The sequence below is a fragment of the Artemia franciscana genome, chromosome 2 (genome assembly GCF_032884065.1).
Source record: "Artemia franciscana chromosome 2, ASM3288406v1, whole genome shotgun sequence".
NCBI lineage: Eukaryota > Metazoa > Arthropoda > Branchiopoda > Anostraca > Artemiidae > Artemia > Artemia franciscana.
Window position 1 is genome coordinate 60,069,269 of NC_088864.1, and position 26,017 is coordinate 60,095,285.

The window sequence follows — 26,017 nt, forward strand, 5'->3', positions numbered from 1 at the left end:
ATATTTTGGGGTTTATTCTAAAAGAGAGAAAAAGATTAAATGTCTCCCGACCCAGTCAAGAGACAATTTATTGCGTTAGAAATGTTTAAATTTCAGAGCACGTTCAAGTCGTGTATCAATTTGATTATAGGCCAAAAGTCCAACAAGTGGCCATGCAACAATGACAATTATAATTTTTTTTCTCTTTGGAAACTCGTTATTGCTGTCGGCTATGATAAGAGTAATGGGTATATAAACCGATTTTTTTGTGGAATCTTCAGAACGCCTGTAGAGAGCAGCGTCTCAGTACAGGATGAAGAACTACGCATTTTTACTCTTAGGCCTTGCTGCCAGTAAGTGACCTTATATATCATTACCTTTTTTGCTTATTTTCTTTCTCAACCACCTCCCTATTTTCAGTGGGGCTCCACAGGGTACATTACTAGACAGTTTTTTGTTTTAAATCATGATCAAAAGCTTGAGTTGCAAAATATTTAATAGATGTAGTTTGTTAACGATTTGACTATCCTGGATACCTACTACAAACATTTACGCTCCGATTAGAAGTCAAGTGCCAAAGAGGAAGTTCTTATGAAATACTATTTGTTCAGTCAATCCTACCTAATATAGTAGTATCAGTTCACAAAAGTGTAGGAAGGGGGGCAAATTTATATTCAAGATCAAGGTGGTCAATTTTGTTTTTTTTTCCCAGCGAAAACACAGAGAAAAACACATTTTTCAATGAAAAAAAACCTATGCTATCAAAATCGAAGGTTATTTGTATGCAGATTTTAGACTATTTTGTGGACTTACTTCTATTTCGTGGATAACTTGTCTAATCCCTGATTAAAAAATAGTTTGACGCCTTTACAGCTTGACGGTAATGTTTTCTAATTATCCTTAGTTAGTACCTAATTTTTTTTTGTTCCAAGGCACCCTTTAGTGTTGCTGTGTTTAGCTCCAACTCTTCTCTCTATTTTCTATTGTAGACACCTAACTTCCCTTTGAGATTCCCCTTGAGATTAAGCCTCTTGCTGTTTTCTTGGGAGCTTTGTGTCTTTTCTTAAATAAACCTTGCTTTACGTAGTAACATTCTCACTATTTCTCCCTCACTTCTACTTCGCTCGCCTCCCCTACTCTCTCTTCCCCGATCTTCCTCTCTCTCTCTGTTGGTGAATAATACCCACTTTTTGGTTAATACAGAAAGAGAAAGAGAAAGAGAGAGAGAGAGAGAGAGAGAGAGAGAGAGAGAGAGAGAGAGAGAGAGAGAGAGAGAGAGATAGATAAAGAGGAATATGTGTAGAAATGATTAAACTCAATGAAAAAAATGAAAAAAAAAAGAAATACGCACTCCAAGGCTAGTCTATATATCCAGGATGTCCTTTTGGAAGGGATGGTCACACCTTGTCCTAAGGCTATAACACGGTCACAATATTCTCAGAGAATAGAAAATATGCTCAGTCGATTATGTTGTTTTTGGTCTTATCCTCCAAGACACTATCCCCCCCCCCAAAAAAAAAAATATATATGTAGAAAATTACATAACTGGTAGGAAAGCAGTTGAAAATGTGTCGATACAATCAGTTTATGCGAAAGCAATTTATTTCTTTTGTTTATTTAAACATCTCATTTTCAGTCGCTTCTGCTGCCGAAGTTCGTGGGCTCCTTTGTAGTGACAAAGCGACTATCACGCGAACATGGTCTCTTGTTACCGACTTGCCATCTTTTGGACGTAACGTTTTCCTTAGGTAACATTTACTTATTTCCTATTTTTAACGGGATGCTTTAGCTCATCCATATTTTATTATTTAATTATTTATTAGAACAAAAAAAAAACAAACCGGTGTATAGTAAAAAGAAAAAGGCCCTTAAGTGTTTAGGTTACTTTAGTTTCCGTTACAACGTCAACTGAATTATTCAATGCTTTATAGAGTACTTTTTATGCATAGAAATTAATTAAAAAACTGAATTATCAAGCAAAATACAATCTAACTCTTACCGGTTCATTTGTTTATTATTTTACGATATTTGATAAAAGTATGTTTTGACATCATCCAAAATTAAACGTGTCTGCCACAGGCTCGTAAGAACAGGAGGGTGTATAGGATTTAGTTGCATGAAACTTCATGGTTTTATCCTTATTTTCTTATACTTCCTGTTTTGACCTTGGTAGAAATATGTCTAGACATAGAGGTCTTACTAGACGTGCAAAATGTGAAAAAAAATAAAATGTTACTACTAAAGATTATCAAGGTAAACCTAGTACTTTTTAGGGATACTAGATTAAGACTTGTAATATGGTGAGGAAAGCGAACCGCTTTCGTTAAAATAACATGATATTTCCTGATTGAAAACAGTAATAATATTACTTTTTTGTTTTCCTTCATAAAACAAGAGCTAAGAGCTCATATGGCACTTGTGACGAGGCGAGAAGAGCTAAGAGCCAAGAGATCATATGGTATGAGCTCTAACAAAATTCTATGAATCAATAGATTGATTTAAAAAGGAAAATAAGAGGCTTAATGCCAGTCAGGATTTAAAATAAGAGCTCCGAGTCACGATTTCCTTCTAAATATCGAAATTCATTAAGATCCGATCACCCACTCGTAAGTAATAAATACCTAACTTTTTCTAATTTTTCCTCTCCCTTTAGCCCCCCAGATGGTCGAATCTGGGAAAACGACTTTATCAAGTTAAACTGTGCAGCTCCCTGACACGCCTATCAATTTTCATCGTCCTAGCACGTCCAGAAGCACCAAACTCGCCAAATCACTGAACCCCTCCCCCCCAACTCCCCCAAAGCGAGCGAATCTAGTACGATTCTGTCAATCACGTATCAAGGACATTTGTTTATTCTATCCACCAAGCTTCATCCCGATTCCTACACTCCAAGTGTTTTTCCAAGATTTACCCCTCCAACTCCCCCCAATGTCAAACGATCTGGTCGGGATTTGAAATAAGAGCTCTTAGACATGAATTCTTTCTAAAAATCAAATTTCATTAAGATCCGATCAACTATTCGTAAGATAAAAATACCCCAATTTTCACGTTTTCCAAGAATTCCAGTTTCCCCCTCCAACTCTCCCCAACGTCACAGGATCTGGTCGGAATTGAAATAAGAACTTTAAAGCACAAGATCCTTCTAAATATCAAATTTCATTAAGATCTGGTCACCCTTTCGTAAGTTACAAATACCTCAATTTTCAAAATTAACCCCCCCCTCCAATTCCACCAAAGAGAGCAGATCCGGTCCGGTTATGTCAGTCACGTATATTAGACAGGTTTTTATTCTTCCCATCCAGTTTCATCCTGATCTCACCGCATTAAGTATTTTCTAAGATTTCCGGTCCCCCAAACTGCCCCCCCAATTACGCTTGATCCGGTTGAGATTTAAAATAAGAGATCTGAGCTACGAGGTCCTTCTAAATATGAAGTTTCATGAAGATCCGATCGCTCCTTCGTAAGTTTAAAATACGTCATTTTTTCTTATTTTTCAGAATTACCCCCCCCCCCCAATAGATCGGATCCGTTCCAATTATGTAAATCACGTATGTAAGACTTCTGCTTATTTTTCCCACCAAGTTTCATCCCGATCCCTCCAATCTAAGCGTTTTCCATAATTTTAGGTTCCCCACCCCAAACTTCCCCCAACGTCACCAGATCAATTCAGGATTTAAAATAAGAGCTTTGGGACACGATATCCTTCTAAATATCAAATTTCATTGAGATCCGATAACCTGTTCGTAAGTTGAAAATACCTCATTTTGTATAATTTTTCAGAATTAACCCCTCCCCCAACTACCCCAAAGAGAGCGGATTCGTTCCGGTCATGTCAATCATGTATCTAGGACTCGTGATTATCTTTTCCACCAAGTTTCATCCCGATCCCTCCACTCTAAGTGTTTTCCAAGTTTTAGGTTCCCCCTCCCAACTCCCCCCCCCAATGTCACCAGATCCGGTCGGGATTTAAAATAAGAGCTCTAAGACACGATATCCTTCTAAACATCAAATTTAATTGAGATCCGATCACCCATTCGTAAGTTAAAAATACCTCATTTTTTCTAATTTTTCAGAATTACCCCCCCAACTACCCCAAAGAGAGCGGATCCGTTCCGATTATGTCAATCATGTATCTGGGACTTGTGCTTATTTTTCCCATCAAGTTTCATCCCGATCCTTCCACTCTAAGTGTTTTCCAAGATTTTAGGTTTCTCCCCCTCCAACTCCCCCCCAATGTCATCAGATCCGGTCGGGATTTAAAATAAGAGTTCTGAGACACAATATCATTCAAAACATCAAATTTCATTAAGATCCCATCACCCATTCATAAGTTAAAAATACTTCATTTTTTCTATTTTTCCGAATTAACCGCCCCCCCCCCCACTCCCCCCCCCAGATGGTCAAATTGGGAAAACAACTATTTCTAATTTAAGCTGGTCCCGTCCCTGATAAGCCTGCCAAATTTCATCGTCCTAACTTACCTGGAAGTGCCTAAAGTAGCAAAACCGGGACCGACAGACCGACAGACAGACAGACCGACAGAATTGGCGATTGCTATATGTCACTTGGTTAATACCAAGTGGCATAAAAAAGAAAAAAAAATGTTGATTCTTCAATACTTCGAAAGGATAGAACAAAGAATTTCCCTTGGCAGAAAATTTTGCAAAGCAGATAAAGCATTGTCACTAAAGTCACTTTTTTTGTCGTTTCAAAATTCGATTTAGTTAGTGCTTATTTCAGTGAGCTAGAAAGGTAATGTAAAAACATATCGGACAAGAGACTCTTATTTGTTGGGAATATTGATGATAATTTGACACAGGAGAATGAAAAAAAGCAATAATTTTAAATTCCAAAGCAACATATTTAAATATTTATGAATGAATTTTGGATAAGTTGTGCATTTACTTTTCATCAAAAGCAACTTTAGCTGAATATTTTTGTTTCTTGATTTCTTAGTAAAATAAAATTGGGTGTTTTCAATATACAGATAGCTTTTTTAGTTATCCTAAATTGTCATTGAACACTAGAGGTGGCGTTTTCTTCACATAAACTAATCAAGCATCTTTTATAGTGTTTTTGCTGCAAAACCAGAGTACAAGAATCTGTTCGTTGAATTCCGTAATATTCCCGCTTCTGAGCTAGTCAACAGTGAGCGCCTTCTGTACCATGGTGGCCGCGTTTTGGCATCCGTTAATGAAGTCATCTCTGCAATAGATTCACCTGACCATGCAGTAAAGACACTCACTGCTCTTGGTGAAAGGCATATCACTAGAGGCACTGTGAGACGACACTTCGAGGTAAGAATTCCATATGGATTGTGCACAGAAAAAGGATTCAATGGGAGAAATATATAACGAGCAAACTATATAAGAATTAAAATAGAAAAAACATGTTTTTTTCAACTGAAAGTGAGGAGCAGCATTTAGACTTAAAACTAATGGAAATTATTAAGTATACGAAGGGGTTAACCTCCTCCTCAACACCTAGCTCTTCACGCTAAAGTCTTTTAGTGATTTTGAAAAAAACTTCTTCTTGTTCCAATAAGTGAACATAGTGTTTCAGAAGTCGTTCTTAAAAAAACTGAGTCAGAATTTAAACTTTAGCGTAAGCTTTTCTCACAAAAACCTTAAGATTCTTCATTTCACTAAAAGCTTAAACCCTGAAAATTGTTGAAACATTAGATCTGACCTTAAGCTTAGGACATTACAACATAAGTAGGGAACTGTGAGCGAAGCGAGAAGCAAACATTGAATTTCTAATCAGCACTAGTTCAAACTTATTCATAGATCAATTTTAACGAATTTCGAGTCGAACAGGGGTTGAATTGAAATGAGATTGAATTGCCTGGGGGTTAAGTTAAATGGGGTTGAGTGAAACAGGGGCGGGATTGTATAAGGGTTGAGGTAAATAGGGTTGTGTTAAACTGGGTTAATTTAAATGGGAGTTTAATTTAATTTGGGTCGATTTGAATAGATGTTGAAGTGAGTGAAGATTGAAATAAGGGCTGTGCTGAATGGGGCTGGGTTAAACTGGGGATGAGTTACATACATACCGAACATTTTTTCAGACAAAAAATCTTGGATTTTCAAGGCTATATCCTAAATTTAGTGGTTTTAACAGCCAGCTTCAAAGAAATAAAAAGTAGTTAAATCCCCACCCTTTTTGAGATATTAACACATGTCTAACCATATGGGGGCACAGAGAACTAGTGCCCAGAGTGCTACCTAAATATCTCCTGCGCCCTGACAAATCCTTGGACAAAATCCTAAAACGTAAAATAAAAACAGATTTTGGTGCACCTAAAAGCAGGCTTTCACTAAGGGTCAACCCTTCTCCTTCCATAAAAATCTGTATCTCCCATTCAAAATCTTTTATGATTTTTTCTTTTAACAATCATTTAAAAGATCTTTAATCTTTTATTTGAAGTAGTTTGAAAGCAAGATCAACTATATTAGAAGACGAATTGGAGAATAGGATCAAGAATTTAATGTTTGCTGACACCGCCTAAAATATACTATCTTTACCAAAGTTTTGTACGGTTGTGCTTATATTTGACGGAATTCTAAAGCTATATCAACTATGTTAGAAGAAGAACTTCAGAATGGGATTTACAAAGTACTCTATTAAGATCAAGGGGGGGCGGTTTTTTACTCTTTCAATCCTAAAAAGTATTCCTTTAAAATGTAAAATCTTCTGAAATCAGACTGAAACCTATACTATGGGTGTATTGGAAGCGATGTTTTTAGCCTTAACCATTGATAATTACTTTCAGTGATTTCATTTTGTCTACCTAGTTTTATTTTTCTGTATGGATTTTACACGAGCAAAAAGATAAAATATCATTCCGCTGTCGGCCCAAATTTTTTTCTGTACAGCTGTAACCCTGGTTGGAAGTTCAAAGTTTATTAAAATGTATATTGACCTGAAACTGACAGAAATAAACATTGAAACATTTAAAGCGCTGAATATAATTCAATATCCTATTCAATTTTAAGATTATGTTAATCAGGGTTGTCAGTATGATGAAAAATTGGATCATTAAACGAGGTTAGAATTTATTAAGGGTTAGTCATTTGCTCTTATGATGTCAATTTTTCTAGGCTTTTTCTTATGCCTTCATTGATGAATTGAAACAAAGAGGAGTTGAGTCAGCTGATCTGGCTGCTTGGAGAAGAGGCTGGGATACCATCATTGATGTTCTTGAGGCTGGACTCTTGAAACGTCAGATCGACCTCGAAGTCACTGGGCTGAGCTGTGTAGATGTTGCAAACGTTCAGGAAAGCTGGTCAAAAGTCAGTGGAGACCTCAAAACCACTGGTTCAGTCGTTTTCCAAAGGTAATTCAGAAATATTTTTAAAAACTTAGGAAACAAGATGGCAGATGGGAGACTTGATCATCGCATGAGTTATCATTTAGTAAATATCTTAATATTAGTAAAAGGCGGTCACAGAATTTTGACAAGAAAATCAAGAAGTCGATATAAAAACGATAATTGGAAATTATCATAAACAGCAGACTGTTTTAGGCAATTTTCGCATCAAGAGAGAATTAAGACTATAACTGAACTGAAATTGAAGAATCAAAATAAGCTGAGCGATTATAACGGTCTTAGGAAATGCAATATAAGAAAATAGACCAACGACTTGATGGTGTACTTATGCACCAAAATAAGTTCAAAATAGGTTTCCCACCTGATAACCAAACATCCAACGGTTGCAAAGATTATTTAATAATGAGAGTCGGTCAACAATTTTAAAGTTTCTGTTTCCTCTGCAAATTTTGACGTGTTATTCTCCTGCTATCCTGTAGTTTTAATGTTTCAACGTAAGATGCCAATTTTACTATCCTTGGATATATAGGATTCAGGTTTATATATCTACAGGCTTATGTTTTGAAATTCACTTTTTATTTTTAGACAAAATATAAACGTAATAATTGGTCGAAAATCGTAAAAAATTAATTTTTTCTTATTTTGGATAAGCTTGGATCATTCTCTAAGAAAAAGTCTAAATAATATTATAATTCTTGCTTGATGAGTGGATATATTGGAAAAAAATTAATCCTCCTTGTCTTTTCCGAGTAATTACAGCTGTGAGTTTGTCGCAGAATTGCATATTTCAGAGCGATCATAAACTTTAAAGATGACAAAGGGAGCTACTTCTCCAATCGAAATAGCCACAATATGTACTTGATTGATGACCCACACATACAAGATTGTCTAAAAGATCTTGTAATTGCTTTAGTTCTCAGAAATATTGATGCTTTTCCCCATAATTTCTTATATTTTCGGTTCTGGTCCAAGAAATAGTTATGTAGCATTCTACATATTGTATGCTTATGTAGCATAGAAATATGCAATTGTCAAAGATTGGTGCAACAATAATGTTGCACCTTCTTTGAGCAAGAATATAGCAACAATTTCAATTCCAGCGAAGACCCAAGTCTAAGCTAGGGGCTAACCTAGTACATAGCCGGGATAAGTCACAGCTCGCTGCAAAAACAATCTGAGTTGGACAGAAGTCAAAGCCGCTAGCACTTGTGCAAGAAATCTGTCGATTATTCGAATTAAATATACTTATTGCTCCACAGAGTTGGAACGTCATTGGAGGGAGTAGATAGTACAGCTATGAACAGAGTAGGGTAGAAGCAAACTTGCGCAGCTGCGATGGCCTCAGTTACTGTGGTGATATTTGGCATTCACTGAGGTATTTATAACGACTGGGTCCGGAAAAGACGATAACTGAACTACTTACAATGAGCTTTAGCCTTCGGTTAATCTCAGTTGTAAGCTATATTTAATTTGTGGAGAAGGAAAGGAAGTCTGTAATCTGTATTGTGTGAAATTAAATTTGCAGGGGATACACAGGTCATCAGCCACTTTTTTTATGTAGATCAGCCCAACCATGAAAAGGCTAAATTACTGATTAAAAACCAATATGACCAACATGTTTGGAATAAAGGCACAAAACCTCAATTCTTTCTGCATAAACGCGTGGTCCTATCCATGGTTTAAAATATTTCTTGTGTCTAACGATTTTATTTCTCACTTTCATATCATATTTCCTTCTACGTGTGCTTATGACATTCTCTCTAGGTTCAAGCTAAAAAAAAGAAAAAAAAAAAAAAAAAAAAAAAAAAAAAAAAAAAAAAAAAAAAAAAAAAATCAGCGATAGGCAATATCTGTCAATTGCGTTAATAAGAACTGTAATTGGTGCTTTGTTCACAGGGAAGTATCTCTTCTACGGTTGCTACGTTTTTTTTTAGAAAAAAAGATTACCATAAATTTTTATGGTTGTTACCGATGTATAGTGCTTCAGAAAAATGCTATATAATTATTTTTTGGCCTAGAACCGAAAAAATAAGAAATTACGGGGAAAAGCATCAATATTTCTGAGAACTAAAACAATTACAAATATTATTAAACTATAGGACCTCAAATAATTTGTAGGCTTCAACATTAAATTATTCTAAGTTAATCAAAGTGATTTTCTGAATTAAAGATTGTCGAAGTTAAACAACTAAATTTGTATTGTTAATTTTTGTTATAGCCATTTAAAACTAGAAAACAATGTTACAGGATTAATTTGCTATGATGAATAAAATAACTTATCAGAGAACAATAAACTACAACAAAGCCAATTCGATATCACCCACGGTTATTCTTAAAAGGAAATGACGTAGACTACATCCGGGGCAGTACGGCAGCTGCTGCAGCTTTAGGCTGATGAATAAGTTAACATAAAAAATAAAATTTAATTTCAGCCATTTTGGGACAATAATTTATTGGGAATAACAAACATAGAACTAGGTTCAGTTTAATATTGAACCTTCCAGTTAATTTGTACGTTAGAAGTTCTATGCAACAACAAAAGATTATGATGCTGTTATGGTGCTTATATTGCTGTTCATGCTCTTAATTTATTGATGTAAAATCGATTTAAAGCATTAAGCAAACTTAAAAAAGTAAACCTGTTGAATGAAAAACACTGTAGTTTGAAAAGTGATGACTTATTGTGCATTGAAAACTAAATCAAAACTAGTTTTCCTGAAAGAACTATGTACCATTTTAAATCAGCAAGACCTTTCTTACCAACCTTGAATGACACCTTTTAAAGAGGGATTGGGTCATGCTATTTATATTTGTTTTATTTTTAATTTATTCAATTAACTCTTTTTGATAAACTCTTCCCATCCCCCCTGAATGCTAGAAACTCTCCAGAAAAGTCCACAATAAGAAAAATAAGAAAAATGTCTTTGATGGGAATCACCACTCCCTGGTTGTTACCATAATAGATGTCTAAACCCTTTGTACCTATGATTAGCATCATTAATATACATATATATATATATATATATATATATATATATATATATATATATATATATATATATATATTTATATATATATATATTTATATATATATATATATATATATATATATACATATATATATATATATATATATATATATATATATATTTATATATATATATATATACATATATATATATATATAAATATATATATATATATATATATATATATATATATATATATATATATATATATATATATATATCATTTCATTTATTATTTATATACCAATAATTATTTCATATCAATAATATAAATTTATTTAATTACTTTTTTGATAAACTCTTCTCCCCCCCCTCCTGAATACTAGAAACTCTCCAGAGAGGTCCACAGTAAGGAAAAAGGATAACAATTTTTTTGAGGCAAATTAGTTTTGTTTTTAGTGTTTAGTAGTTTCTTACTTTAGATTTTATTGTGCCAGCCTCCCAAGTTCCATCTTTCTTCTATGGTTTTTCACTCCTTTCCTTTCTTTCTTTATGATATTGAATTAGTATTTAAATAATATGTTCAATTTCCCACTTACTGTGGGAAATTTTTACATATCTTATTTATATATTATAAATAAAACAAATTTTAAAAATACATAAGTTTATACTTATATGTTTAATTTTAATACTGTCCTTAGCCACTTAAATAGCTTTTTCGCAGATAGGCTTTAGGACGATAAAATTATCAAGCAATTTTTTACAATTTTCGTCAGATTGATCAATGCTAACCCAGAATACCAACAGCTATTCAGACAGTTTCGTGACGTTGAACTTGCCAAGTTGGGTGAGAGTAAAGGATTTGTTGCTCACGTTTTCCGTGTCGTTGCTGCCTTTGACGGGATCATTCAAGAATTGGACAACAACCAATTTATTGTATCTACCCTAAAAAGGCTTGGAGAGCAGCATATTGCTCGTGGTACTGACCTCAGCCATTTCCAGGTAATATTATTTTTTTTTTAATTTGGCAAAACCTGCCATATTCCTTATACTATCATATTTTTAAGCTTTTTAAATATTTCGTTTAAACAATAGTTTGAATTAATGTTAACAAAATAAATTATTTGTTATTTTCTTATCTCTATAAATTATTATTAGTTAGTTTTATTGGATAAATTATATATTAGCTAGTTTTATTGTATTATAATTTATATTATACTATATTTGCATTATATTAGGACTATCTTTAGTTATATTAGTTAAATTATATTATATAAGTTTTTTATCTAAAAATTATATTAGTTTCTTGTTTTTACAAGTTTCATAGACAAGTGAAATATAGATTTTTTTTTTGAAACGTGATTCACAGAAAAACCAAAGAAACGGTATTAGAAAAAAGAACCAAAAAAAGGAAAATATGAAGTGCTTTATATAATGGTTAATGGGGACTGCAAAAAAAATTTGCATTGGGAAATCTCCAGAGAAATATCTTCAGAGACTTTATGAGCAGAAAAATAACGGGGTACTGAAATCAATATTTCCGAGATAATCTTTTACACTTTAAAAAATATGGCTGAATTTGTTCCATCATATTATGTTCAATATATTTTCAATGTTTTATTAAACAATGTTCCGAATTGATTTTAAAAAATATTAAAATTTAAATTTTTAACACATCCATATTTTTAGACATGCCATGTCTTTACTTCTTTACTTCGCATGTTCAGTAGACACGTGATTGTAAGAAAAATCTCTTTTGTGAAATGGTATTAAAAAAAAAAAAAATGTTTAAAAGGACATATATAATTCAGACTAATAGAAATTACAGAAAAATTTACATGAGTAAAATATTCAGAGAAATATAATATTCTAATATCGACTCTAAAGAGGCTCTGTGAGCCGATCAGTGTTCGCGGTACTGCTTCTAGCCACTCTCAAACTGTCAGCCACAATGCTGTTAGCCCTATTTTATCCTTCATTATATGTTGAATTACAGCAAAAAATTTAAGAAAGAAAATTAAATTAATTTAAAAAAGCAGTAGAACAAAATTAGAAAAAACAAAAAGTTTAAATAATAAAAAAAATCGAACATTTTGGCTCAACGTCCGGGAGCGTTTTCAACGGAAAAAAAATATAAGGAAAAAGAAATTAAAAAAAACCTAAAAATAAACGAAAAGAGGAGAATTATCTGTTTTTTACTATAAAAAATAGTTTGTCTCGTCAGTGATTACAGCAACTGTAGTTCTGGAAGTGTTTAAAATATGTGTTATATTTATTTGTTGATTTTGTGGTTGTTTATTATTTTTTTTCTCTTTTGTGTGTTAGTTGTCACTCGTTTTTTTGTGGTTTTATATTTTGAAATTTTGTGTTAAATCCATAAAAAGAGCATCACTAAAATAAATTATGCTTAAAACTATTAACGATAATTGTAGGGGGGTTTTTCTACCGTCCAAAAAATAACAAAAAAATTGTTAGCTAGCAATTTTCCCAACAATAGAGTTGCCGCCGTCCAACTAGGAACTGTTGGCTAACATTGTTAGATAATATCTTTAACAAATCAAATACTCGTTGAAGAAAACTCTTGGAAAATTTATTTCTGTTAGGTAAAAATTTTGTTTCCGCTGTCCAAGCAAATACCTGCTAGCTAATATTGTTAGCAAACGGTTGGACGGTGAAAAAATATCTTATATATGCAAGTGTAATCTGTGATTGATGTTTATGAAAAATAAATCATTTTCGATTCTCTATTAAATATATATATATATATATATATATATATATATATATATATATATATATATATATATATATATATATATATATATATATATATATATATATATATATATATATATATATATATATATATATATTTATATATATATGTATATATATATATATATATATATATATATATATATATATATATATATATATATATATATATATATATATATACAGGTGTAAATCAGATGGGGGAGAGTAAACAACCCCTTGCTCTCAACATGATGAAAGTAACGAACAAAAATTTATGTTTTGCCTTTCTGTGTGTCTTATATATTTTACAGGATTTCGAGGACTGACCTTACTTATTAAATATTTACATTTTAATGAAAAAACAATGCTTGTTTTTGCTGTAAACTGTGGATACTTTAAGCACTTGTTCTTGTTTTCCATTAGAATTTCCGCATTACCCTTTTGGCATACCTTACCGAAAATGGCATGAATGGAGCTCAAGAAGCCTCTTGGAATAAGGCATTTGATGCCATCGAAAAATACATTTCAATGGGTCTTCATTCTTTGGAACGAGTAGACCCTATTACTGGACTGTCAGGACTAGAAAAGAATGCCATCCTAAACACATGGGGCAAAGTCCGTGGAAATCTCCAAGAAGTTGGGAAATCTACCTTTGCAAAGTAAGTAACTCGTAGGATAGCCACAAGCTACGTACAAAACAAAAATATTATTCGTAATAAGTCCTGCGACTTAAAAACATTTTCATTGGTTTAGAATTTCACTCAGAAAAAACCATTGAGGTGGTATTTAACTTTTTGATTTTTTTTATTGGTTCCTGACAAACAGAAGATCCAATCAAGTGTTGAATAGGCGGAGCTGTTTGTATTGCTAGAACTCCCCTTCTCTGAAATATGCTGAAAGTACTTAAGACACTGAAAATTAAATCTGACGGCTTAAATTAGTTAAATGGAAAGTTACACAACAGTACAATCATACGTTTAGAATTTATTCAGGTATTCAGTTTTTGGCAATAGTAGTTGCTAAATGTAATAAAAAGAAATTAGGGTGAAGAATCAGCAAAAAACGAAAATAATAAGTAATAAAAAACAAAATAATAATAAATAATAAATATCGGCTGTGATAATTAAAAGGGTTACTTACGCCATTTTCGGAGCTTTTCAGGAGAGCCAAAAACAGAAAAAAGTTTGTCCAATGTGTATATCTCTTTTTTATCTTCTAAGTTCTTTCTAGTCCAAAAGTGGCGCATGTCTCTTTTTTATCTTCGTAACGACGACACATATTTGACTTATTTTCCACTAATTTTTTTTGACTAAATCAATGATAAAATCGATGTTTTTCTGATATAAACAGACTTAAGCGAGGCTTAGAGTAAATAACTAGTAAGTTATAGACTAGGCCCAGTATAGTTATACTAGGCCCAAAGAGTAGCAAATGATTCTATTTAATTGCCTTTGGTACTTTAAGGATTAATGGGATTAACCTAAGAAGATACATCACAAAAATAAGCCCATGAAATTAAATAAACTTTTTAAAGCATACTAATTCCTTTTATTTTTTTATTTACGCTCTTTTTAATTTTGAATCAGTTTTTGACATTTTACTTCTTCTCATCTTTTGTTTAATGTAGTTATTTACTTTTCAATGATTTTTTTTCGTGTAAAAAGTTTTTTAAGTTTGTAGAAAAAATGATTGGTAGCCAATAAGGTTCTGCTGAAAAATTGGTCTTACTCGAGCCTGTCCCGAGTTGTTAATGAGAAGACGGTGAAAATAAAACGATAAAATTCGATTATCGTATATTTACTCCATTCGCCACTTCCAGGTTTCTACCATAATAAATGTCTGAACCCTTTGTACCTAGGATTAGTATATATATATATATATATATATATATATATATATATATATATATATATATATATATATATATATATATATATATACACATATAATATATATATATATATATATATATATATATATATATATATATATATATATATATATATATATATATATATATATATATATATATATATATATATATATATATATATATATATATATATATATATATATATGTGTTACATCATTTTATTTACTATTTATATACCACCGATTATTTCGTATCAATAATATAAATAATTAATCCCTTCTTTTTTGTTTGTTGCCTCTATTTATAACTTCGATAAATTACTATATGTTATCATGTTACTATTTAGCAACTGTCGCATTTTTTTGTAAAGAACACCAGATAAATACATACGACATGGCCTAACTGATAAATACGGCCTCTAGCACAGCCCAACTCAAAATGTGAGTGTTTTATATGAAATATTTGATAAGTAATGTCCAAGATAAATTTTTTACCATAAAGAAAATGTAGAGCTATAGACTTTTACCACACTTTTTTTTTCTACTTCCATCATCCCCCCAATAAATTTGTGGAATTTCGATTACCAATTTCTTAGAGGTTTTAATTGTGACTAGCAACTACCGTCAAATGTGTTTTTAATTGTTTCAGAGTTACGTATTTTCCTATGTCATAATTGTAAGCTTGAGCAACTCTTGAAAATAAAATTGTTAAAAGTTTATTTCATATATATATATATATATATATATATATATATATATATATATATATATATATATATATATATATATATATATATATATATATATATTGTGTTACATCATTTTATTTACTATTTATATACCACCGATTATTTCGTATCAATAATATAAATAATTAATCCCTTCTTTTTTGTTTGTCGCCTCTATTTATAACTTCGATAAATTACTATATGTTATCATGTTACTATTTAGCAACTGTCGCATTTTTTTGTAAAGAACACCAGATAAATACATACGACATGGCCTAACTGATAAATACGGCCTCTAGCACAGCCCAACTCAAAATGTGAGTGTTTTATATGAAATATTTGATAAGTAATGTCCAAGATAAATTTTTTACCATAAAGAAAATGTAGAGCTATAGACTTTTACCACACTTTTTTTTTCTACTTCCATCATCCCCCCAATAAGTTTGTGGAATTTCGATTACCAATTTCTTAGAGGTTTTAATTGTGACTAGCAACTACCGTCAAATGTGTTTTTAATTGTTTCAGAGTTACGTATTTTCCTATGTCATAATTGTAAGCTTGAGCAACTCTTGAAAATAAAATTGTTAAAAGTTTATTTCATATATATATATATATATATATATATATATATATATATATGTATATATATATATATATATATATATATATATATATATATATATATATATATATATATATATATATATCAAACTTCAATCCCTTCGTCTTTAAAAAACGATCAGAAATTATATAAAAAAACAAGTTTTTTCAACTGAAAGTAAGGAGCAACTCAAAACTTAAAACGAACAGAAATTAATACGTATTTGAAGGGGATTTCCCCCTCCTCAACACTTCGCTCTTTACGTTGAAGTTTGAATTTTCAACTTCGTTGAAGTTTGAAAAAATAATCAAAATCTCGCCTCTAAGATTAGAAAAAAACGTATAATGCCTCTCTAAAAAAGATATTTTTGATGTTAGAATCTAATGCCAGCTTTAAATAAACCTTCAAAGAAATTACCTCCCTAAGAATACCTTAATACTAAAGAATTAATATTTGTAGACTCTTTGCTGCGCATCCAGAATACCAGCAGATGTTCCGTTTTTTCCAAGGCGTGCAATTGGCTGAACTCGTAGAGTCTCCGAAGTTTGCAGCTCACACCCAGCGTGTGGTGTCTGCCCTTGATCAAACTCTCTTAGCTTTAAATAGACCATCTGATTTTGTATATATGATCAAAGGTAAATATGTCTTTCTTTTGTTAGAGCTGCTTAGAAAAACACCAGGCATGTACAAAAAGGGCGAGGTATTTGCACCTAATCCCCTTACAATCTTAGACTTTCTACGACTCTTCTCATGATTCTTTCAACTTTTGAAATTCGATAACTTTCTATTTCAATTTCCAAATCGGAATTTACTACTTCTTATGTGTTGGTCAGTATCTGACAACAAAAGATAAGTATTTATGCGAAGCATGGACACATATTATCGAAGATATCCATTATATACTAAATACAAACTCGGGTATTTGAGGTTCAGCACTTAAACAGGAGAGAAGGAAGGTTCAAGCCCTTTCAACCTCCAGATGCCTAATATTTTTATGATTCTCTCCACAGTTTCTTATATTTTCCATAGCATTCACCAGTTTAGTCGATAATGTTTGCTAGAATAGCTTGATTCCTAATTTTGATACACTCTCTCTTTTTGTGGCTAAATAAATGGAATACTTTGTGTTTCATAATCCAAACACTGTCTAATAAGGGCCTCACTCTAATATTTGGTACAGATTCCAATTTTCAACATCCATACTGCTCAAAAGATTTTATAAGATTCTTTGCCGTCACACAATTGGCGTACCCATACGGGTATATGCAACACAGCAGCGTTTGTACCCCTGCTTCAAATGACAAAAGAGCATTGCGAAATAATTTTGATTGTTATATCTTTATCATTTTACTTCGTGTTTGGTGTCTTGATTCTGAGGTCTATTTCATCGTAAATTTTATCCCAATCTCTCTTTGTCCTCCTTTCTGCCCTTGCTTCTCCATCCTCCCTTTTGCCCAATCTCTCTCTCTCTCTCCCCCTCTATTGTTTCTCGTATCTCTTGAATGTTGTCGTGGTGTCCAAAAATCTAGGTTTTTAGACCTAGACACATATGATTTACTGCACTTTCATGTGTTAACCTTAAATTTTGTTAAAGTAAAGGGGAGGGGAAACAATTGACTTTTAACTTTTCAGTTTGATATGGGGAGGGGAGACAATTGACTTTAAGGTTTTCAATTTGTAATATCAACCGAGGAGAGGCAATGGTAAACGAATTACATAAGACAAGTATAGTTTTGCAAATGAGAACTAGAGTGAAACTTATATCTTAATCAGGAGGAAATCAAACTGTAAAGGAGGACCATTGCTTCTATAAAATCACACCGTAATTTCCTTTCGGAGGGGGGGGGAGAATACTCTTAAAGTTGCTTTATAGCAGCAGCACAATTATAAAAAAAATGAGAAAATTAGTTGGAAGCTTAATTGTTTGGAATTCGGATAAAAAGAACCACGGAGAAAACCCCTTGAGTTCTCTAAGGGTTATAGACAAAACAGGGCTTTCTTCTTCGTTCATACTTGTATGTGTTCCACTATACTTGTATGTGTATCTGAAACTAATCAGACCCCCTATAGAAGGCTAAGTACCCCTTTCCCCATACGAATATTCAAACTGACGATAAAGTTAAACTTTGGAAGATGGCGGTAATTGTCCCTAGCTGGCTGGATGTACCTCCCCTCCCTACGAAAATATTTCTAGCTGTGTCCAATTATGTACAATAAGCCATATTTTGATATCACTAAAGTCAGGTCTTCACACATGGGAATTTGTTTTTTCAGTTTGTATTTAAAGTTTAACAGATAAAATCGGAAAAAAGCTCAATGAAAAAATGAAAACACTTTGAATTTCTTTTTAATGTGATGTTTTAATAAATATTATTTGGTTTAAAATTTTAAAGGCTAATATAAGAAATAGCCCTTTTCATTTATTTAAAGAACTGGGATTGGACCACATCAACCGTGGCACTGACAGGAGTCACTTCGAGAACTACCAAGTTGTTTTCGTTGAGTACCTCCAGGAAACTCTTGGAGACAATGTGGATGAATTCACAGTCAAATCTTTCAATCATGTCTTTGAAGTCATCATCAACTTTTTGAACGAAGGTCTTCGACAGGTAAGAAATACATTTGCCATTTATTAAGAATTCGTCTTTTTTTCCTGGCTTGAAAACGTAGGTAGAGGAAAAAGATGTAGTTTTTTCTCTATTTCGTTTTTTAATCTTACACTATATTTCACCAGGTATTAAATTTGTTATTATTGAAGAGCAAGAAATAAGTGACGATAGGCAGTCACAGAATTTGCTTTCATTTATCATTTGCTACAACAGGCATACAAAATGACCCCCTTTTTTCTCTATTCTAATATTATACTGATTAATAATGTTCTTACCTTGCTCAATAGTAACCGAAACTCTAACAACAGAATTTTGATACAAATAGGTAAATCAAAAGAATCACATTTTTGTGCTGATTTTAAATATATAAGTTTCATCAACTTTAATCATACCCATCAAAAGTTACATGCCTGGGAAAAATTACCTTGTTTTCGAGAAAAGGAGGAAACTCCCCCTAAAAGCTATAGTATTTTAATGAAAATTAAACCATCATATTCAGTGTATCAGAAAACCCTTCTGTAGAGGTTTCAAGCTCCCCTCTATAAATGGAACTTGCATTTTTGGCCAGAAGAAAGATCATGGATGCCTGTTTTTGTTTTTTTTTGTATTCAACTAGGGGTCATCATAACGACCCTGTGGCCCTAGAACGTCACAAGAGGGCTCGTTAAAACGGAAATTAAAAGTTCTAGTGACCAAAAAAACTGGAGGGCAACTAGGCCCCCTCCCGCGTTCATTTTTTCCCAAGGTCACCAGATCTAAATTTTGAGTTGGCTACTTTGTTCAGCATAGTCAAAAAATCTAATAACTATGTCTTTGAGGACGATCTAATCCCCCACTGTCCCCGGTGAAGGGCTGCAAGTTACGAACTTTGCCCATTGTTTACATATAGCATTGGTTATTGGGAAGTATGCAGTTATTTTCAAGGGGTATTTTTTCTGGTGGAGGGGGGCAATCGGGGGATAGGGTTACATGGGAGGATCTTTCCATGGAAGAATTTTTCATGGGAGAAGAGAATTTCCATGAAGGGAGCGCTGCATTTCCAATATTATTTAAAAAACACTGAAAAGTTGAATTTTAAAAAACAAACGTTTTCAACCTAAAGTAAAGAGCTAAATTAAAACTTAAAATTAACATAAAATATTACATATATTAGGGGGTTCTCTCCTTCTTCAATACCTCACTCTTTACGTTAAAGTATCTTCATTAATTTCAAAAGAGCTATTTATTTTAATTAAACGGCTTTTGGGATTCAAGGTATTCTTAAAGAATTTGAAAAAAGTTCAAACTTTAGCGTAAAGAGCAAGATATTGACCAGGGTAGGAGCCCCATTATATTACATATATGAAGGAGTTTCTTCCCCTCGTCAATACCTCACTCTTCATGCTTAAAGTAATGCTTTAGTTAAACAATAGCCGATATAATAATTTGTTTGTGTTACTTTTCGGCCAATCTTAGCATTTGATATTATCTTAAGCAGATTCTTAACTATGATTTTTATTTGATAATAAACCAAAGATATTACGTTTGGATTTAGTTTAAATTTTGTCCCAATTCTTTAAGAATGACTCCTGAACCACAAGGGTCGTTTAATTAGAACAATAAGACGCTTTTTTTAAAAGTACTAAAAATCTTTAGCGTAAAGAGCGAGGTATTGAGGAGGGGGGCTACCCCCTTCATATACGTAATAATTTCTGCTCGTTTTCTGCATAATTTTGGCAGTTGAAAAAACTTGTTTTTTTATTTAATTGTTGAAAAGAAACAAAGACATGAAAACTAACGGCCATAGATATTTTTTTATAGTTTCGGGCTCACTAAAAAGATAATTTTACTCTGTCAATATTCAACCAGGTAGTAAAATTTTATTATTGAAGAGTAAGAAATAAGCGAGAATCGGCAGTTATTTTTTTTTTGCTTTTTTTTCTACGGCTTGCAGCATTAGGCCTACAAAAGGACCCACTATTTATTTTTACTCAACAAAAATATTCTACTAAGCAATAATACTTCTATTGCTAAAAAGAGAAAAAGATTTGACATTTTGTTTTGAATTGGCTGAACTACAAAACCATCATCCGCTCTTCTTTGATTTCTAAAAATAAAACTTAAGTATTTTTACTGTTTTTAGGCTAACATTGTGGATCCAGTTACACACCTTACTGGCCGTGAAAAAGAAGCCATCAAGGCTTCATGGTCCGTTGCTCGTACAGATCTCCGCTTCCTCGGCCAAGAGCTCTTTATGAGGATGTTCAATGCTCACCCAGAATATCAATCATTGTTCGTCAACAAAGGTTTCGCTGATGTTCCTCTCATGAGCCTCCGTGAAGACGAGCGTTTTATCTCTCATATGGCCAACGTTCTTAGCGGCTTCGACACTCTTCTTCAGAATCTTGATGACACTTCTTACTTTGTGTATGCTCTGCGTAATCTCGGTGATGCTCACATTAAGCGAAAAACTGGAACTGAACATTTTAGGTAAGCAACACAGATTATCCGTGGGCAATAATATTATCAACAGATGTGTCAATTTCTAAAAATGTTGGTGATAAAGGGATTTAAAAAAATTAAATGAAGGTAATAAAAAGAAGTTTTACAAAGTCAAGTGGGAGGTTTTTTTTTCAATAAAAATACCCAAAAAAGCATTTTTTAAATATCAAGGGGGTTCCACCCCTCTTTTGTCCCCTTATGGGGCTCCTGATAGACTTGAAGAAAATTAAAACTAAATATGACTAGAGTGAAAGATATGTGTCCTCTTCTTAATTCATTGATCTAAGGTTCAACTTTCAAGCGTTAATCTATGATTTATTAATCAGAATGAATGTTCAGATGGAAGCTTGGAGTTTTCTTCTCTGTAAGATGAATCTGGGAAGATACATAAATATAGAAGCAGTAGGCAAAAGTTGGGAACAAATTAGTATCGATTCAAACATTTCCAACCGATTTCTTGGCAACTCAATTTTCTGCTTATGTTGTCGTAGCAACACGTGCCATTTACGAATTTCGACGGCGTAGTTTGCGCATTTGTTGTAAAATACGGCCGTGGTGTAGTTAAGATCAATTTTAAAGTAAACGGCTCTATAGACTGCTTTTTACCGTATTTTTATTGAGTTGACACACTACCGCCAGCTTAGGATAAAGCAGAATTTATTTTACCAAAAAATATATTGTGGAACAGAAACTTATTTTCTATTGTTGTTTCCCAGGAGGAATATTTTGATTAGAAAAATATCATAAAAAAGAAAGATACTAAAAATAGAACATCTCGTAATTCCATGCATAAATATATTTTCATTCTTTGCCTGGCATAGAAATAAAACTGGTTTATCTTACATACAAGATTTCTAAATATTGAATAAAAACTGCGGATTATTTTTATGAGCAATTATGGAAGATGGACAATAATGGACAATTAATTTACTATATTTTTCCACAGTCGATGTAGAAATTTCGAAGCTATTATTAGTCTATTCCGTCCCCCAAACGTCTTTATCAGAAAAATAAGTGAAATAAAGCTATTCATCTCACTACCCCCATTGGTTAAATATTTGTTCAGCCTAAATATTTAGGCTATAAGTAGAACCTTATTATCAGATTAGTTTCTTTTTCGAATGTCATCTGATGAACTTCTAGTAATTTTGTACAGGATCGTTATGCCCCTTAGGATTGCCGATGGTTCACTATTCCCATTCTGTCTACTTTATTTCTTAGTTTGCAACCTTTCTGTTTATGGGTGGACGGTCAGACCGTCTAGAAGACAATATAAATATATTAGTATCTGTACTGTGGTCTATATATTTATTCTGTGGCCATGAACAGCCGGACCATAAATGTTAGTTTTTCTAGCCTCTTCATACCCCTTTTTTTGTATTCAAAGAAGATGTCTTAAGCTCTTTTTTGCTATCTAATCAAAATATGTAGCCATTCAATTTATGTTCTTTGCTGATGAATATGCATAGATCACTGAGCTCAGTATTCTCCAATAATTTGTAAATTTCAAAACCGTAATCTCCCCTCCCCCAAAACATCCTTGGTGTAACCATGCATAGAGTTACTTTACGATGAAACAAAATTTAGTCAAAAATTATTTACTTGCAGAAGCTTTGAGGCAATCCTAATTCCCTACCTCCAAGAATCTCAAGGTCTTGATGCAGCTGGAGTGGAAGCATGGAAAAAATTCTTCGATGTATCCATTGGTGTCATTGCGCAAGGCCTAAAGGTATGTTGTCCTTTCTTAAGTGCTGACTGAAAGTTAAATATTTGAAGTATTTTCTTGATTATCTGTTCTATCGATACAAACACTTACGAAGACAAGGCAAAAAGGGGGGGGGAATGGAAAACCGTCATGCGGGCTAACGAAACACACACCCACAAAAAAAAAATATAATGCAACTTCATTATTTTATCAGCAGAAGATACCCACATCTAATGACAATAGAATTTTTTTCTAAAATAAAAGAATAGCATTCTTAACTCCACTAATCGTTATCAAGCTTTTTCATAATTTATTACCTTTATCGATCAGTTCGTAATGAACCGCTAGTTAAAAATGGCATGCGTCTGCAATAACCGAAACACTAAGAGATTAAATTTTGGAATGAATTAATGATCCATAAGGATCTTTTATTTGCAGTGATTTCATGTATACAAAGTCTATTAAATTTAAAATTACCCATCAAAAGCCTGAGAAAACTCATATAATCAAATAAGAAATGAGAAAAGCACTCTCTAAACAAAGGGGCGTGATTTGCTATGGGACAAGGGGGTGATTACCCCCTCCAGACCTCAGTTTGTCTCCAGACTCCGGTTTGCCCCCCAGATGAAATTTAGTTTCTGCAAAAATTGTGACAAAACTAAGATTAGCCTGCATAATTTAAGCATCCTGAGGAATACGTCAGCTTTCTTTAGTATACATTTGCCCTTATCGTGCTAATTGGCTCATTTTTCATTTTTCACTGTCATTTTCACTTGATTTTGGAAGATTGGCTCCAATTTCGCACCCCCCATCCATAATTTTGACGACATTATGCCACTGCCTAAAAAGGGGTTGATCTTGTTGCAAATTGCAGCAACTCAGCATGTCTAAGAACCCTACTGCTAAGGTTTCAAGCTACTTTATGCAAAAACATGAATTTTGGCATTTTCCTGGAGAATGTTAGTAATAAGAGATGCTCACTAGTCCAAGAAACATTGAGTGCTTGAACATATATAAAAATAATGAACTTAACTGGTTGTATTTTTTACACTCTATAGGCTAATGCTTTCAGTTAAACAGTTTTTATATATTAACGGAAAGAGTATGGGATTGAGGGGGTTCATAATTAATTCATACAAATGTAAGGGGATACACGGATCAATTTTTTTTCTTTTAAAATGGAAATTCTTTAAAAATGGCTTTTGTCGAGATCTTTGGGAGGAGGGGTCATTACAACTGCATCAGATCCTCCCCCTTTCCCTAATTCGTTCGTTAGCGAAAACTATCATCATATACAGGATAATTTCTGTTTGTTTTCAGCTGTAATGTAGCTATTTACTTTCATTTTTAAAACTGATTTTTTATTTTTGCACTCCCGGTCATAGAGCCTTGCGAAGGATGTATGACGTTGAATATGCTACTATTATTTACTATTGTTTGTTGACTATATATGAATATAAATATAAATATATATATATATATATATGTATATATATATATATATATATATATATATATATATATATATATATATATATATATATATATATCTTTCTATCTATTTGTCTATCCATATTCAAGACTTTAAAAACGAGTCAACTCCAAACAGTTACATCAAATTTGAACTACTACGCTTTTGAATATTTATCTCAATATTTATTTAGGATACAGTAATCTAGCAGCATATTTACCATAAAAATCCATCATATTTCATTTTTGATGTTCTCTTTTTTACTTCCTGAAGGAAAAAACTCCTAAAATATATTAATTTATAGGTTGCTTCGCCAGAAGAGGCTGATCCAGTCACCGGACTTACTGGCAAAGCAGTTGCATCCCTTCGAAAGGCTTTTGCAGGTATAGCCCCGCGCAATGTTGAAATTGGGAAGCGTGTTTTTGCCAAGTAAGAGCCTTATATTTCTTATTACCAAAAAATCCCTATATTTTATTACCAATAATTTTTCAATGTTAAGAAATAATTTTAACCTATTCCTTAGACTGTTGCATTTTAATTTTCGTAACAGCTTTTGCAATTTTCGAATATTTTATGGTATTTTTAATTACTTATAATATATAACAGTTTCAGCTCGTTAATTTTTATCATTTATTCAAGAGAAGTCCCTCCCCCTTCCCGTGAAATGAGCAATCATAGAATTATTTCGGAAATCCTGGCCAACTTACCCTAGATTAATCAACCCTGGATTACCAACTTTGGATTAAGATGCTGCTCATATCGTAAAAAATGAGGATGTTTTCCTTTTTTCAATGATTTTCAGCAAATTTTTAAGTTATTTTTCAACTTAAAAAACACAAAACTAGTTCCAGAAATATAATTCGATAGAGAGATAATACTCAACCTCAGCCATTGAATAACAGCAATATTACCGTTATAAGCTGAAACGTTAAAACCATAGGGCTGCAGACAATCAACCTACTATTGGTAGTTCTGGCTTCTCTTGCGCACTGGGCAAAATCTTGATTGCCCAACCCCGCCCCGTGTCTCCTAAAAATTTTCAAGCCAAATTTTAAGAAAATTTCAATTTATTTGTAAATTTTTATTTATTTTAATCTGACTTTTCTGAATTTTATCTTCTACAAAATTGTTAATTATCTGGACACCCAGTAAAATGTGAACAGGTATCAAAATATCACGAAAAAAACGTTAATATCAACTAAACTCAGTCTATTCACTTTTATATTTAAGAAATGGCGACGAAGATATGGGAAAAATGGACATTTCTAATCCCCCTTGCTTATACATGCTACCAACTACGCCCTCTACTTTGTTTAAGAAAAAAATTCAAAAATGATTATAATCGTTAGATTATTTATTCAAAATGTTGCTCCTGCAAAATTTCTACACCCGGGACAAGTGACCCCTCTGTCCCTCCCCCCGTAAGGCTGCCTCTGCATATTAGAAGTTGCACACATAACATAAACTTTATGGCAGTTGTACTTCTTGCTCGAGTCCCTGAGCTAATGCTATTTG

General features: G+C 32.6%; 1 protein-coding gene across 1 annotated transcript in view; it reads left to right on the forward strand.

The window, feature by feature from the left end:
- The first annotated feature begins 224 nt into the window (after positions 1-224).
- LOC136043867 (uncharacterized) overlaps positions 225-26,017 on the forward strand; it is a 63,816-nt gene continuing 38,023 nt past the window's right edge. The window contains exons 1-11 of the mRNA XM_065728828.1: positions 225-332; positions 1,616-1,727; positions 5,051-5,276; positions 7,080-7,315; positions 11,055-11,280; positions 13,459-13,694; positions 16,696-16,871; positions 18,667-18,845; positions 20,968-21,314; positions 22,935-23,055; positions 24,807-24,931. Coding sequence (XP_065584900.1) covers positions 293-332; positions 1,616-1,727; positions 5,051-5,276; positions 7,080-7,315; positions 11,055-11,280; positions 13,459-13,694; positions 16,696-16,871; positions 18,667-18,845; positions 20,968-21,314; positions 22,935-23,055; positions 24,807-24,931 — 2,024 coding nt within the window. The 5' untranslated portion in view covers positions 225-292. The remainder of the gene's footprint in view (positions 333-1,615; positions 1,728-5,050; positions 5,277-7,079; positions 7,316-11,054; positions 11,281-13,458; positions 13,695-16,695; positions 16,872-18,666; positions 18,846-20,967; positions 21,315-22,934; positions 23,056-24,806; positions 24,932-26,017) is intronic.